Source organism: Chenopodium album, chromosome 14, assembly GCF_948465745.1.
Source record: "Chenopodium album chromosome 14, dcCheAlbu1.1, whole genome shotgun sequence".
NCBI classification, from domain to species: domain Eukaryota; kingdom Viridiplantae; phylum Streptophyta; class Magnoliopsida; order Caryophyllales; family Amaranthaceae; genus Chenopodium; species Chenopodium album.
This window is the reverse complement of record NC_137847.1, coordinates 14,640,281-14,656,751: the sequence shown is the minus strand read 5'-3', so window position 1 is coordinate 14,656,751 and position 16,471 is coordinate 14,640,281. Positions and strand designations below refer to the sequence as shown.

The 16,471-nt window shown below is 39.9% G+C and overlaps 1 protein-coding gene and 1 long non-coding RNA gene across 3 annotated transcripts; one reads left to right on the top strand and one right to left on the bottom strand.

Annotated features, from left to right (window-relative positions):
- The first annotated feature begins 1,548 nt into the window (after positions 1–1,548).
- Positions 1,549–2,507, top strand: LOC145580090 (uncharacterized). Of its 2 annotated transcripts, XR_014099279.1 has the most exons (3): positions 1,549–1,893; positions 2,050–2,135; positions 2,241–2,507. It is a non-coding gene; the product is annotated as an uncharacterized LOC145580090 (long non-coding RNA). The 2 variants fall into 2 exon arrangements; XR_014099277.1 differs by lacking the exon at positions 1,549–1,893 and having other exon boundaries at positions 1,900–2,135.
- Positions 2,508–2,736: 229 nt separating this feature from the next.
- LOC145580089 (uncharacterized) lies at positions 2,737–16,172 on the bottom strand. The gene is made up of 3 exons (XM_081637430.1): positions 15,133–16,172; positions 12,442–13,689; positions 2,737–3,438 (listed from the first exon to the last, which is right to left on the bottom strand). Exons 1-3 carry the CDS (start codon positions 15,618–15,620, stop codon positions 2,847–2,849), a joined length of 2,328 nt encoding a protein of 775 aa, XP_081493556.1. The 5' UTR covers positions 15,621–16,172; the 3' UTR covers positions 2,737–2,846.
- Between the last annotated feature and the right edge of the window lie 299 nt (positions 16,173–16,471).

Genomic DNA, 16,471 nt, shown 5'->3' with positions numbered 1-16,471 from the left:
TAACTAATTTTTTACTAAAATTAACTTATTTTTATTAAACTGAAATTATTTTAACAAAATTTCCAGTTCAATCGTATCATGGACAATATAATGAGTTAATGACCCTGAGGCTTACGTCAAATACAGGCTTATAATATACAGAGGTTCGGGAGAACAATCACTTTACAAGTAGAGAAGTCAAGCTACAAAACGCTCGAAAAATCACCAAAATAAACTCATGATGATGGGTTGGTCCATACTGCCAGCCTTAACCATGGACAGACCAACTGGATATGATATTGCCAAATACCAGCTCGGCTCAACATCAAATTTGATTAGACTTGAACTGCACCAAAAACTACACAACCCCATAATGCCTAAATCAGCTTGAAACTTAAATTACTACAACTACAATTAATCTCTTTTCTCATAATAGACTGAACATAGACCCAAATACGAGCAGGTCACAACCAGATGGCTCATCTTTCATCACCCACTGGGAATATCACCCAAGAGGCCAAGAGCCTAGTCGACACAGCACCTATCACATAACTTTTTTGAAGCCTTCATCAACCCAACAAGACCAAAGATGGCCCAAACCAAACTGACCCAAATCTAATAGGGTGGGGGAAATAATGCAAACCTTGCATAGTAAGACCGAAGGTAAAGCTAGGATCATGCTAAGTCGTGTAAGCCCTCGTGTTGTGTCGTATCAATATACCTAGTGACCAAACGGGTTGTATCTGGTATAAGCCAAGATAAAGTCATATTGGGTTATGCTTGTGTTGATCTTTCATAAACGAAACTTGTGCACGACTCAATTCATGTCATGTCATTCCAGTATATTTTGTATCAACGAGCCCCTTGATTATTTTTTAGATTTTTGGTAAATTGGTCAAAAATATGCAGGTCAGCCCACCATGCTCAATACAGGCTTATGCATGTGCCAAATATTTGAAAAATGATTTTTATGCACACATGGCTCATTGGCGTGCCTCCTGTGTCATGTGGTCGTGAAACGTGTCGAGTTGGCCCATTTTCATGTCAGGCATAACCTTATGTCAACTCGGCTCATGCACAACTCTAAACATAAGCATCCAACTTCCAAGCACAAACTACTAAGCAGTAGTGAATACTGTGATGAAATTAGCTTGAAGTAGTGAAGTTCAAAGTTGGTGAGAATTCAATAATTTATCAATGATGTAAAGAATCAAGTTCACAGTTACCAAATCTAAAATGAATTATGCAACAAATAGCCCCAATCCAGCTTTATATCATGCAAATTGCAAAAACAACAAATCTCTGGTCTTTAACAGATTGAGAATAGACAGATAGTCTCCCACCATGTGAGACTTTTAATGTAATGAAAAATAGTGTCCAATATATGATCACCATACACGTCTACTTACCAAATAATGGCTCCATTACTATTAAGCCCCACTCTCTCAATATACCTCCAAATTTCTAATCATGCACCACCCACTAGACTCGTCAAAGATTTGAAAGTGATCTGCCTTCAGACACTTTTCAATGGTCCGTCCTTGTAATTTTCTGTCATTCACTTCACGGGTTTCAGGGTCGGGCTTTCCGAGCCCGAGTTCAGGCTGACTTCTAGGGTGAGGCTCTTTTTATCACCCCTAGTTCAACCTAATCCTCGCCTGATTTTCCGTCTCCTCAACCACTAGATAAATCAATAACAAATTGCACGTCAATTCAATAGATTACCACAGAAGCAAATCTATGATAGACAGTGAAAACTAATGTATGTCAAATTCATATATAGTTGAAACCATGATTAATGTGGTGGTCCTAAGCTATCTAATAATTTCTACTCAAACTTGTAGACATACATAAAGGGGGGTAGAGAGAAGGAAGGAGGCAAATAGAATTGAATAACGGACACCTCTTTATAAGGTATTCTATCCGATTCTTTTAATTCAAAACTCATAGCCACCCACCCATCTATCAGAATGAAACATTCTGGCATAATTTTATACTTCATCATTATTATAACTTTCTGTTTATTCACCAAATACACAAGCCTATCCTCATCGCCTCTATTTTCTGTAGCGTCTCCTACAAACGATCTACAAGGACTAGCATCAAGGAGAGCTTTGAGCAGACATCTCACTCAACATGAATCAAGAGCAGTCAAGGTGAGCTTATGAATAATTTTCACATTTTATATACAATCATCAAGTTCATATCATACTATCATTCACAAGACAGTATAAATTATCGGCATCATAATAAACATGCAGGTTTTGGATGCAACGAAGCACTCACCTCACCAAGAACCATACAGAAGAGAAGAGCCCCTGAAGAATGGCCACGCCAGTGATGATGGTGAAGATGAATTAGTCTATCATATAGATTATCATGGCGTGACAACCCATCCTGGTCCAAATCCTAAACATGGAAAACCATAGAACAGTCATCAGGTTGTCATCAACTATATTGAATACATGTAACATGATATAGATAATCAATGCTGTTATTTTCTTTTTACATCGAACAATATTAGCCTATTCTTTATGTAAAAAATTACAGATCATTGCATACCTCAAAAGCCTCAATCATGTCACTTCTTCTGTATTCAACACCTTATGCAAGACTGAAATCTTAGCAATATAGCATGCACAATAGCAGTGTAAGAAAATGAATCCTTCTGCAAAATATCAGTGCTCAATGCTCATAGCCAAGTTTATGTTGAAAAGGGTAAGTTACCACAATCAGAATAAAGCTTTGTTGATCAGAGCTTGTAGAGAAGACAAATAAGCATAAATAGAGATACACATCAGTCTGACAGGTAATGGTGAAACCAAAATTCGAAAAAAATAAAATGGTTTGTTAAGTAATATGGTTGATTAATAATGTAAGGAAAGCATTCCATTCATATATCGCATCCGGGCCTCCTTGTACAAGGCATGCAAAGTCTTAAAGCTCTCTTTTGCATCGTCAAAGAGATCTTCATTACAAAAGGTTGACTTAACATGGGCAAATGCAGCTTCAGCATCATCCTTGTGTTGATTAATAAATGATAAAATGTTACAAATTCGATCTGAATTAAAGTTACAAAAATTCTGTACATATACTTCTCTCCCATTGAGATGCTCAAGCCATCTAAGCCAATGAAAAGGATCATCATCTCTTTCAACTGCCTTTTGCAGATATTCGATAGAATCTGTGAAGCTGCATAGCTCATTGATTATATCACTTACTAATTTGAAAGTGGCTCTCTGGTTTCTTTCATGCCATTCTATAGTGTCAATAGGCAAAGAACTAGCAGCAGCCAAGCAAGCTTTTCGAAATATGGGCTCAGTACTGCTAAGAAGCCTCATTGCGATATGCAAGATATCCACAGAAATAGATAGCATCCCAGAAGCATCATGGGCAAAAGTATCAGATCCTGTTTTCCGGCTCCACAGATAAAGGGCAATATGGGCAAATCCTTCCCACCTGGTATCATCAAATTTGAGTAGCCGAAAAGGCAATCAGTAAACTTGTTAACACTAATTTAAGATGGATATTTGGTGGTTTGATCTAAACCAGAAGAATTTCATACCCAATAGAAGACAAAAATGTTAATGAATTCAATCAATGAATGCTGAGAATGATATCCAGGATGTAATATAGCAAAAACAAAGAAATAAAAGATTGCATGAGTGCAGGACCTGCTGCCTCGAAATGGTGGAGCACCTCATTTGGGTTTTGTAACAAGATGATTAGAATTGGACTCAAAACTAAATATGTGGTTATAAAACCAACATTGTTTGAGGGTAAAGATATTGACCAATAACTGTGTCTATACTCTATACTGCATGAATAAGATACTGTCATATTAATCTCAAAACGAGGACAAGAAGTTAGATCTATAGACACAAAAAATAGAATGAACAAAGAATTAATCAGATATGTAATGAAGTAACGTCCACTGGCGGTTATAGCTCTACAAGTTAACACCAGAAATGCAGTTGGTTTGATACATTAGGGAAGAAACTAAAATCGTAAGATCATAACAAAGGATCTTCATAGCATAGAAAGATCATAACAAAGGATTACAAATGGAATGGGAACAGTGTAGAAGAATTGGGATGTTTATCATACACTTATGGCTAAAAAAGAAGACATGATGCGATTTAGAGACCTTCTAGGGCTCACTTAGTGATCCTAGGCAGGGGGCCTCTTTTTGCAAATTGTAATTGTTTATCAATCATATAGTTTTGATTTGACATAATATAATGCATCATTAGCCTTATTTCCACTTCGTATTAATTGCATCTCTGACATTGAAAAAAGTAAACATTTTTTTTTGGAAATCAAACTATTTTGTAATCACTTTTAATCATTGTCTTTCTAAAAGTTATCAAGTTATAGTCTTTTGGCACATGTCTTAGGATAAATCTAACAAAGATATTTTCTACCAAGAACGACCCCTGTCTCATGATTCCCATCACCATCGCACTAGAATCATTGTAGTACTTCACTTCTATGAATATAAAATAGAAGATAAAAAAGATTGACAGTTTTAAAAACTTTGGAAAAGGAGTTAAAGATTCCTTTTTTTATCATTATGTTAATGCAACGAAGAGCGCTTCTCACAAGATAAAACACGAAGAACAAGCAGAAATAGGCAGAAGACAGAAGTTTGGATTAAGAGCCAAAGGCTTGAAGAGTTCTACAGCACTAAAATTACTACTAGGCTATTACAAACTACTTTCTGAATGAAATATTTTTCCTTCCCCTCCTCTAGCTATTTAACTATCTTGTTACATACTACCTGTGACAAGCTTTAATTACTACTAACAACTAATTTTGTCTTCTAGCCTTGGAGCCAATTGTAACTCTGAAAAACTGATTCTCCGTTCTGATTACTTGTCCCCTGCTTCTAGCTGTTGTTGTTGTTTGTCTTGCTGTGTGCTTGGGTTGATTGTGTTGCTTGTGCCCTCCTGCGTTGGCTGCTTTCTCCTGTGGTAAGTGTGCACAATAGGCGGCCTTGATTGGTTCGTTACAATACTCCCCCCCCAAAGAACCACCTTGTCCTCAAGGTGGAAGTCGGGAAAACGATCAATGATCGAATTAGCCTCCTCCCACGTGGCCTCAAAGTCAGGTAGTCCACTCCACTTCACTAGCACTTCTTGCACGACTGATTTCCCTTGTATCAGCCTACTGTCAAGTATACTCTCAGGCTCGACTTCCAATTCCAACTCGGGTGTGATCTGATCAGGGATAGTAGGAGAGCTCGGATTGCTGCCGACTGCGCGTTTCAGTTGCGACACATGGAAAACAGGATGAATTCGACACTGATCTGGTAAGGCTAACTTATATGCCACTTTACCCACGCGTTGAACGACTTCAAAAGGCCCATAGAAGCGAGCAGCAAGCTTCTCAAAAGGCTTCTTGGCCAACGAACGTTGTCTGTAGGGCCTTAGTTTTAGAAACACAAAATCACCCAACTGAAATTCTTCTTCCCTCCTCTTCATATCTGCATACTTCTTCATCTTAAATTGAGCCCGAATCAAATTCAATTTCAGCTCATCAAGCATTAAGTCACGCTCCTTCAAAAATTCATCCAACGAGCCCACCTGAGAGCCACTCGTGTTCACCTTGACAAGCTTTGGGGGATCTCTACCATACAGCACCCGAAAAGGAGACATCAATGTGGAAGAATGAATGGCCGTGTTATAGGAGAATTCGGCCCATGGTAACCACTTAGCCCATGCCTTAGGATGATCGCCAACAAAACACCGTAGGTAAGTCTCAAGCCCTTTGTTGACCACCTCCGTCTGGCCGTCGGTCTGGGGGTGATACGAAGTGCTTCGCTTCAAATCCGTGCCCTGCAACCTAAACAATTCTCTCCAAAATGAACTCAAAAATACTCGATCCCTGTCGGACACAATACTCCCAGGAAATCCATGCAACCGAACCACCTCCCTTACAAAAGCTTCCGCCACCGTCAAAGCCGAGAATGGGTGGCGCAACCCAATAAAGTGAGCATATTTCGAGAGTCTATCCACCACCACAAGAATTGTGTCAACACCCTTCGACCGCGGAAGACCTTCTATGAAATCCATGGTTATGTCTTCCCAAACCTCTCCCGGAATCGGCAGCGGTTGCAGCAAGCCGGCCGGACTTTGCTGCGAATGCTTGTTTCTTTGGCAGACGACACACGCCTTCACATAATCAGAGATATCGCGCCTCATACCCTGCCAAAACCACTCCCCCGCCACTCGGAGAAAGGTTTTTGTCTCCCCGGCGTGCCCTCCTTCCACCGAGTCGTGGTAAGCCCGCAACAAGGTGGTTTTGATGCCGGAGTTTCTCGGAATTACCACTCGTCCCTTATATAGCAACCTCCCTCCTTCAATGTGAAACCCCGTCGTTTCCCCTGTTCCGGCCACAATCCCTTCTCTGATCGAATTTAACACTGCATCCTTTTCAATTTCTGATTCTAAGGAAGCCCAATTAACCCCTTGTGTGTTGACCAACGCGTGGCACTCTAATTCATCTTCACCCCGCCTAGAGAGGGCATCCGCAACCCGATTCGCGGTGCCGGGCTTGTATTGTAAATCAAAATCAAACCCAATTAGCTTGCGGATCCATTTTTGATGCTCCATCGCCACCTCATGTTGTTGGGTAATGAATCTCAAACTCTGCTGATCACTTCGTACTACAAATCGACGACCCAACAAATAATGTTTCCATTTTTGAACCGCAAGGCAAACCGCCATTAATTCCTTCTCGTAGACCGACTTTCCCCTACTAGTTGGCCCCAAAACCTTGCTGTAGAACGCAATTGGTCGGCCTTCCTGCATCAAAACGGCGCCGAGGCCAAACCCCGAAGCGTCGGTTTCCACCACAAATTCTTTGTGGAAGTCGGGCATCGCCAACACAGGAGCTTCTGCCATGGCGTGCTTGAGCTTTGTGAAAGCCTGAGTAGCTGCTTCCGACCACTTAAAATTATCTTTTTTAAGTTGGTCTGTGAGTGGGTGGGCTATATGAGCATATTGACAAATAAATTTCCTATAATAGCCCGTTAGGCCCAAAAATCCTCTCAACTCTCTTAATGTTTTTGGGATGGGCCAAGTAAGCATGGACTTCACTTTTTCTTGATCTACTGCCACCCCACACTTAGAGATTATATGGCCTATGTAAGCTACTTCCCCCTTTCCAAATTCACATTTCTTCTTGTTAGCAAATAGAGTATGCTCCTTCAATGTGGCTAATACAATCCTAAGATGCTTGACATGATCTTCCTTGCTAGGACTATACACAAGAATGTCATCAAAAAAGACAAGTACGAATTTTCTCAAGTAAGGACGGAATACCTCGTTCATAAGCGATTGGAAGGTCGCCGGAGCATTTGTGAGGCCAAACGGCATCACCAAAAATTCATAATGACCCTCATATGTGCGAAAAGCCGTCTTGTGGGTATCTTCGGGTTTCACCAAAATTTGATGATATCCGGCTTTGAGATCAAGTTTGGAAAATACTTGTGCCCCATGGAGCTCATCTAGAAGTTCATCAATCACCGGAATGGGATATTTGTCCGGCACGGTCTCCTTGTTGAGGGCTCTATAATCAACACAAAACCTCCACGAACCATCCTTTTTCTTGACCAAGAGCACCGGACTTGAGAAGGGACTAGTGGATGGTCTAATGATTCCGGCGGTCAACATTTCCCCAATAAGTTTCTCTATCTCGTCCTTTTGAAATTGAGGATATCGATAGGGCCGAACACTCACCGGGTTACTACCATCTTTAAGTACAATCGCATGATCTCGCTCTCGGCTTGGAGGCAACCCCTTTGGAGTCTCAAAAATTTCAGCAAACTGCTCAATTTCGGCCCTCAAAAAATCTGGAATTTCTTCTTCTTCCTCACTGCCCACGCCCTCTAAGTGGCTACACTCCACCAAAAATCCCCCTCCTTCCTTGCGCAAGGTTCTAACCATGGCCTTGAGAGTGACTCCGGTGCGCGCCAAGGAGGGATCCCCCCTAATACTCGCTGTTCGGCCATTCAAGGTGAAACTCATCTCTTGAGTCTTCCAATTGGTGAGAACCGTACCCAATTTTTCTAGCCATTGCACACCAAGTATGACCTCCGCATTTCCCAATTGTAGTGGCAAAAAATTCTCAATGATTTCTACTTGGTCACTCAACTTGAGATGTACTCCTACACAAGTGCCTTGCCCTCTTACGGTTTCACCGTTTCCTAATGACACCCCAAATACTCCGCTCCCTTCTACCAAAATTCCCAACTTCTCAAGCGTTTGCAACGAAATAAAGTTGTGAGTTGCTCCCGGGTCTATCATCACTACCACCTTCTCGCCATTAATCTCTCCGGTCAACTTCATTGTTTTCGGGTTGGTGATCCCTACTAGAGAATGCATCGAAATGGAAGCGGGTACTTCGACCTCTTCAACGTGAGGAGTCTCAATGGTGGCAAACTCGTGACCTTCCTCCGTATCCTCCTCCTCCTCTACTAATAACACACTAAACTCCTTCGCTCGGCACACGTGATTGAAGTCCCACTTTCCGTCACACTTGAAACATATGCCTCTAGCCTTTTTGTCTTGAATCTCCCTCTCTGTTAATCTCCTCACACCACCAGAAAATTTGGAGTAACTCGGAGTGATTTTGTTTGGGGTTGATCCCGTGGATCCAACTGACCCAACGGAGCTTTGGGAAGCCTTACTTACTGATGGGTTAGTGTGAGAAATAGTAGGTTGGGTCGGCCCACTAACTCCAAGGATTGTGTTAGCTGGACTTCTGTTGAAAAGTGAATATGGGCTGGGCTTAGAAAAAACCCCACTTGGTTTCTTGGACCCTTGAACACGGTTTCTTTCCTCCACCCTAGTAGCCAAGTCCATGGCCTGCTCTAAGGTGAATGGATTTAACATCCGTACCTCTGCACGAATGTCCTCCCTCAAACGGTTCACAAAATGCCCTTTCATCAGACTTTCTGGCACATCGGAGAGTGGCGCGGCTTTCTCGATGAACTCTCTTCGGTACTCCGCCACGGTTGAGGTGTGCTCCACCGCCAACCACTGCTCGTGCAGAGACCCCACGTTGGTCGGCCGGAATTGCGTGAGTATGCGATGTTTCAGATCTTCCCACCTTCGCAGCGGCCGCCGACGACTCTCCCATTGATACCACCTCAAACCGTCCCCCTCCATCGACACCATGGCAGCCTGGAGTTGTTCCTGCTCCGACAGTTGGTAGTATTGGATATACTGCTCCGCCTTCAACAGCCACCCATCGGGGTCTTCACCGGAAAATATGGGCATGTCTAACTTCCGGAACTTCCAATTCCCCCTACTTCCGAAATTTTCCCCCTGGTCGTGCCCTCTAAACGGCTGAATGGGTGGCTCCCTGCTCTGACCTCCGCCGTTCTCCGCCCCAAAAACCCCTCTAGGGATGTTTCCGGCCCCGGAAACTTCGGCCTCATCCTCCACTGTCGCCGCTGTTCTTACCTTGTCACGGATGGTGTCTACCACTCCGCGAATTTCCTCAATGAATCGTTCCTGGTCACGCCTCACCAAAGCCACCTGCTGGACGTTCTCGTCCCGGAGCTGATTGAACCGCAACTCCAAACGCCTAGCCTCGGTGCCTTGCTGCTTGGTAAATTGCTCCGCCAGCGTCTTTTGGACATGCTTTCCGTGATTGTTCCGGAAAGAATGGCTTGAATGGAGTTTTCCCCATCACCCACCTTAGCCACCACATCTATCAAGTGCCCCTCCAAGGCCTCGATTCTCTGGGTGTTTGGGTGTTTGTTCCTGACGCCGGCATTCCTGCTCTGATACCAAATGCAACGAAGAGCGCTTCTCACAAGATAAATCACGAAGAACAAGCAGAAATAGGCAGAAGACAGAAGTTTGGATTAAGAGCCAAAGGCTTGAAGAGTTCTACAGCACTAAAATTACTACTAGGCTATTACAAACTACTTTCTGAATGAAATATTTTTCCTTCCCCTCCTCTAACTATTTAACTATCTTGTTACATACTACCTGTGACAAGCTTTAATTACTACTAACAACTAATTTTGTCTTCTAGCCTTGGAGCCAATTGTAACTCTGAAAAACTGATTCTCCGTTCTGATTACTTGTCCCCTGCTTCTAGCTGTTGTTGTTGTTTGTCTTGCTGTGTGCTTGGGTTGATTGTGTTGCTTGTGCCCTCCTGCGTTGGCTGCTTTCTCCTGTGGTAAGTGTGCACAATAGGCGGCCTTGATTGGTTCGTTACAGTTAAATGACAAACAAGAGGGTTTTTATTAAGAAGGTAAGGAAGAAGGACCCTATTAAACAATTACCCTCACATAGGTAAATCCAGTCAATCATTACGAGTCAGACTAATTAGGAGTGAGAGAGAATCCCCACCGCCGAAGAGCTACTAGTGGATTTCGATCTCATGACCGAAGTCACAGACCAAACCTTGCTTGGCTTAAAGGAAAAAAAAAAAAAAAAAAAAAAAAAAAAAAAAAAAAAAAAAAAAAAAAAAAACTTTGTAAGAAAATTTATTTGAGGAAAAGAATTTTTTATTATTATTATTATTTTAACTTCTTTTAATTTTCTCTTCAGCACTAAACAGGTAGTTCTGTAATAATTCATTGCAAATTGCATTTCTACTTGTGAGGATAAGATTGTGAACATATTAGCATCCTCAAACCCTATAAGCATGGAGTAGGAACCAAGCTAGGTAGTGAAGCAGCTGTACTTTGCAAAACTGCACTATTTACCACTAAAGCAAGATAGAACATTGTAGTGAACTCCTCAGACCTGGTTATTGGGCAGGTTAGGTTAGGGTCGGTGTGGTTCATTTGCAAATAGGGTCAAAGAGGTTCACATTTTAAAGGGTCAATATCGGGTCGGGTCAATGCGGGTCACGGGTTGATAATGGGCGGTCCAACAAAATGTCAATTAAAATATTGTTGGACAAAGTCATTATTAAGTTTATATGAATACAAATTTATCTATGTAATTATTTTTGTTATCTATTTTCTTATTAAATTGGAAAAACATTTTGGCCCTATATTGACCCTACCCAATAAGGGCTCTATCCATTAAAAGTCCTTTGAGCTTGGCCTGACACTATTATCATTGGGCTATCCTACCCAATAACCAAGTCTACTCAGACCATAATATGCTAACATTATTAAAGAAACTAGAGAACTAGAAGATCCTAGGCAAGGTCGATAAATAGAGCTGCAACGACAAGTGCAACATGCTTTAGTACTCAATTAAAAGGCTAATTGACGAGTTCTATGACAGATATTCCAAGCACATTTGGCCCCACACTACAAAGCCCATCACCCAAAGTACAGGACATGCATCAATGTATGATTCAGTTAGCTATGGTTTCCGGACTGTAGACAGTGTAAATTCACTTCTCAAGCTGATTTAAGAGGGTAGTGCTAGCTTGCTAGGGAACAGAGTCAGCCAAAATCTTAATCTCAGATTGCCCTTGGCATTGATTTCTTTTGCAGCAACATGGAGAAAATTGACATAGTCAATCTATCACTTTGAATATGGCTTAGTAATTGTCATTTGTGGCTTGGTGCCTATTTTTTATTCTTCAATTAACCCTTAATTAAACCAGAAATATAACAAATTGTGTAACCTTTAGTACTTCCTTACTTTCTAATCTTTTCAGCTCAAGGGAATTTACCTAATATTGATTTTTATCACTCTTAAGACAATGCACAAGGGAATCCAGAGCTGCTTGGAAGAAGCTACCCAAGGTGACTATCACAAGAACTTGAAGAAAAATGTAAAATATTTGAGAGACTGGACGCTCTCTCAAAGCTTAATAAATTAAGCTAAAATAAACTTGTCATAATTCTTCTCTTCCTAACTTCCTCTGTTTATACAGACTTCTGAATTCCCCTTTCCCTATAACTTGATTCCAGCCTTTTTTTTTTTTTTTTTTTTCTCATGCTTCCTAACTGATTCATTTTTCATTTCTGATTAACATTATGCACATCCTATGGCTGATTCATTAAATATTAGAGGAAAGTCTCTGGACAGCTCTCACATTGCTTCCATCACCATCACCATATGTGCCAGTTATCAACACCAAAATGAGTCCCCAGAGAACACAACAAACAGTAAACAAATCATCACATAGATTTAGAGCCTTCATATTGGCCCCCTTAAATCACACTAGACTTATGCTCTCAATATCTTATATTGAAGTTTAATGTAGAAAAACCAGCATTAATTGAAAAAATTGTTGTAGATTCCTGGCTCCAATATCTAAAAGCATAATTCACCACAAAATAATTATGCTGTAAAGTAATTGCACAGCACTTATTCAAAATAAGCAATCATCACATAGGCCTTTGATTTTAAGAGAATTCTTTTACTAATTTTTTACACACACAAGATAAAACATTGATCATTGTTTATAGAGATAATGTAAAATCAGCAATAATCAAGTTCTACATTGTCAGAAGGAAGTTCAGTGACTTACTCAAAAGGAGGCTCAACCTCAATCGCAAGAGTAAGATGTACAGAGGACTCATGAACCTTGCTGCTTTCACCGAGATCTGCAACTGTGCATGCTTCATGAGCAAAACCCCTTGGAAGATAAAGGACATCACCTTCATCAAGCAAAATTTGTCTGCTTTGCACCAGTAACTCCTGAGGAACCTCAAGACACTCATATAGTCTAGGTAATTCGATAATTGGTTTTGGATAGACTGTCCACTGTTTAGCTCCATAAAGTTGACAGACAAAGACACAATGATCATCATAATGGCAGGATAAACCTTGAGAATTAGGTGGTGTAACATATAGATTAGCACCTACTGATGGTTGACCAAACATAGAAGCAATTTCTCGTGTGACTGCAGCAATATCACTATTGCGGAACTCCATACCACGTACAGCTGTAGTATAACCCTCCCTGTATGCTCCCTCACACTTTAAGATGTCCTCCGCAGAAAAAGTCCTTGGACCTTCAATGTCATTTCTTAAATATTCCTGAAAGTAATGCTCCTCAAGTTTAGAATGCATGCTAGTCTTTACCACACGTATGTCCTGCTGATATATTATTGGGGAACCAAGTGTGTCCCTTACATCATTAAGTAAACTCAAGCAGTCTATTTCGTTTAAAGCTACAGGGGGACAGGAAACCATTCCTCGTAGGATAGAAGAAAGACATTTAGGCAATTCTTCTTCAGATGTAAGTGAATGCATAATTGAGCTGAAAATGGCATGTGGTGCCTCCAGATATTTTGGTTGATTCCTAATCAGAAAAGGTGATGATTCCCAGTGCTCCAACATGAAGTTTGTAAAACTCGTTGACGAAGGCCCAAATATGTGTCCCATGACAACTTCTGAAGACATGGAGTTAATAACAGCAAGGGCATCCATTGACAGCCTAAAAATGCTTTCTGCCAAGCTCTTAGCTGTAAGGTTGCTCTTGTAGCAGCATTTTACTTTAGAGACATTCAGAATTTCAGAAGCTAACAATTTTGCACGTACTTTAAACCATATTTCTCCCAAATAAGGAAAGCTTGCTTCTTTTAGCTTCCTTGGAATGCTTTTGAGCTGTTCGGAGTTGCAGAAGTTGATAAGAGTAGCAGCAGCATTGAGTAGTAGCAATGGAATTTTTTCTTGTTTATGTTGAACTCCTAGGAAAAAATCACCCTCGTTTTCGACGAGATTTATATACAGGGGAGACACCAGGGATTTTTGAACCTGAAGGAACCCAAGCCTAAAACATATTATACCATATCATAAATATTGGCATACATAATTTTAAGTACGAGTAAAAAGTTAATTTCAAAAGAAAAAGAGTGACAGAAAAGTTAAAAAGCACATGAATACCTGAAGGTTTTATTAACAATCCATCCAGGAAACAATTGGTTACAAGATTGTGAAAGATCAGAAATATTATATATCTCAAATGTCGGCATATTCTTGTCAATTGAATCAATGTTGTTTTCTCAGCAAATCAAATAATTTGCAACTTTAAGCCATATAGTTCCTTTATTTTTTTTTCTTTTTTTTTTTTTTTTTTTTTTTTTGAGATAGCCATGTAGTTCCTTTATTTAGGATGATTTGTACATAAAGGATAATTTTAATTATTACAAAACAGGAGGCAAAATTAGCCAAACCCGCCAGCTTGGTTCAAAGGATCCTTGCTAGAGAATATCAATAGCCAATTACGAATTTATGACATGATGACAAAGCAATACTACACCAAACAAATTCAATTACAGGGTGTCCAAATTGGCAATTCAGAGGGAAAGGAAAGGGATGAGAAAACGAGGGACTAATTCTCCCTTGTACAGTATGAAAGTTTGGGAAAATTTTGGAAGGACATTTTAATTTATAAGCTCACTTCTTCCCTTCCCTTCCTTCTCCTTCCCTTTCCTCCCTTTCTCTCTATGATAATGCTATCCGAACAAAGTGTAAAAGAAGCCACATAGGCACATACTAAGGCCAATGTAAGAGCCTAAATATTTCGGATGGTTCTCAAGTGAAAATATGGTTTATAGCCAGCTTGCTTCTAGCTTCAGAAATACATTACAAATTAGTGGTCATGAAGTCATGCTAGATGAGCAATAAGATGCAGCCATGACATCTTATTAGCAAAATTTTAAAGCCGATTCCCGCCATTCTATTGCATATGATCTCAGCTTCAACAGCCATGCCTCCATTGCTCCTCTATTCTTTGAACTCGTCATAGAAAACCTCCTTAAAATTTGCCTAACAATAGACCACGACTACATGACACGAAGGAGCACTCATTCACAGGCTCACAGCTATGTTAGTTTGTTACTACTTACTAGAGTACAATATTTAAACCTTGGCTCCCGAAACTTATACACTATTTGAAACATAGACTTGCTATTCATGCACTATTTGAAACATCAGCTCACAAAATTGTCTACTGTATTCGAATGTCAAAACTCAAACCCTTAGCTAGTTAAATTTCTGTTTTAGTACCTATACCACAATTACCAATACTGAAAAAAATCCTTATTATTAGCTCATGAAATGTATATGGTACAATAACATAATGTGCAATACATATTAACATCCAAATAAACCAAATTAAATAAATAAAATAAATAAAAAAAAAAAAAAAAAAAAAAAAAAAAAACAACAACAACAACAACAACAGAAATTTTAAAAAGGAGGAGAAACTTACATAATATAATTCAAACCAGAAACATCCAACAATCTTTGACACCCCAAAGAAGTGATAGAAAGATCCAAAATAGCATTACAAACAAGTTTCTTAGTTTCCATCATTTCAAACCTCAAAATATTCAACACCAAACCCTTTACAATCCCTGAATCCCCGGCAATCATCTCATTGGCCTCAATCGAAACAAGCGATACCGCCCCAACAATCTTCACGGCCGTGTGAATGATTTCTTGGTCACTTGAGTGGAGCATGAGAGGTAGAAGAGAGAGAATTGGATTGAGAAGGGGTGAATTTGAGGTAAAGGGTGAATTGGGGTGTAGAAAACGGAGGAGTTTGTTTGAGGAATTGAGGATTAAGGATTTGGATAAAGGGTTTAATGGGGTTTTGAGGGAAGCTAGAGTTATGGAGAAGAGGGTGATGATGTTGGGGTTGTTATGCCATGGCTGCTTCTTGCGAGCTTTGGGTATTGTTGTTTGCTTTGGTTCCATTTTTTTGGTTTCTACTTTTGTTCTTCTGTTTGTTGGCTCCTCGTACTTGTATCTGTGCGGTTTGCCTTCTCACAAAGAGGGTTGAATTTATCAGAGTTCAGGACTGATTTAAGGACTGTTCTCTTCTTCACTTTATTTTATTTTATAATTTCTTTCTCTTATAAAATATTCATTTCATTTCAATTTAGTTCAGTAAATTAGAACATGCCCTTAGTTTACCTTATATTTGCTTATCTGAACTTATTTGATTTGGTTTAATCTGATCTGATCTGAACTAATTCATAATAATGTGTTTTCCATATTGATATTATTGGGAGAATAATACATTTGGTATAATTTATGTTAAGATATTGTTATAATAAACTACATACTTGTAATTTGCCGAATAATCTTGTGTGGACCTGTTTACATAATGTCAAGAGCACTCACAATGGTGGGGAGCACCCTCCCCACAACTCTCTCTCTCTCTCCTCCATTTGAGCTACATCACCATTGTAGGAGGTGACTCATGGGTAACCCATTTGATGGGGATGCCCTCTTTGGCGGGTCACCTCTTACCTCGGTCCACGTGAAAACTGACGCAGCGTTTTATTTATTTTTTTTTTCTTTTGGCCATATTGTGATTTAAACGGTACCATTTTGATTTAAAAAATAAAAAAAGAAAATTGACTGAAATTCCGACGCGCGTCATTTCGCCATATGTCCCACTAAATGGAGTGTTGATTCATTTTAAGCCATTGATTTTATAGCTGTTGGGGATTATATTTTCAATTGATTTTTGTCTCTTAAAAAACTTTCAACGGTGTAAATAAATAAAAAAAAAAAAAAAAAAATCTGCTATGAATTTTAAA

What these genes read in the sequence shown, in the direction of transcription:
- LOC145580089 (XM_081637430.1), bottom strand. Translation starts at nt 15,620, where the DNA reads ATGGAACCAAAGCAAACAACAATACCCAAAGCTCGCAAGAAGCAGCCA. An exon ending in TCTGGTTTGAATTATATTAT is followed by an intron (nt 13,690 to 15,132) that starts GTAAGTTTCTCC and finishes AATATGTTTTAG; the next exon opens with GCTTGGGTTCCTTCAGGTTC. An exon ending in GAGGTTGAGCCTCCTTTTGA is followed by an intron (nt 3,439 to 12,441) that starts GTAAGTCACTGA and finishes TGATGATACCAG; the next exon opens with GTGGGAAGGATTTGCCCATA.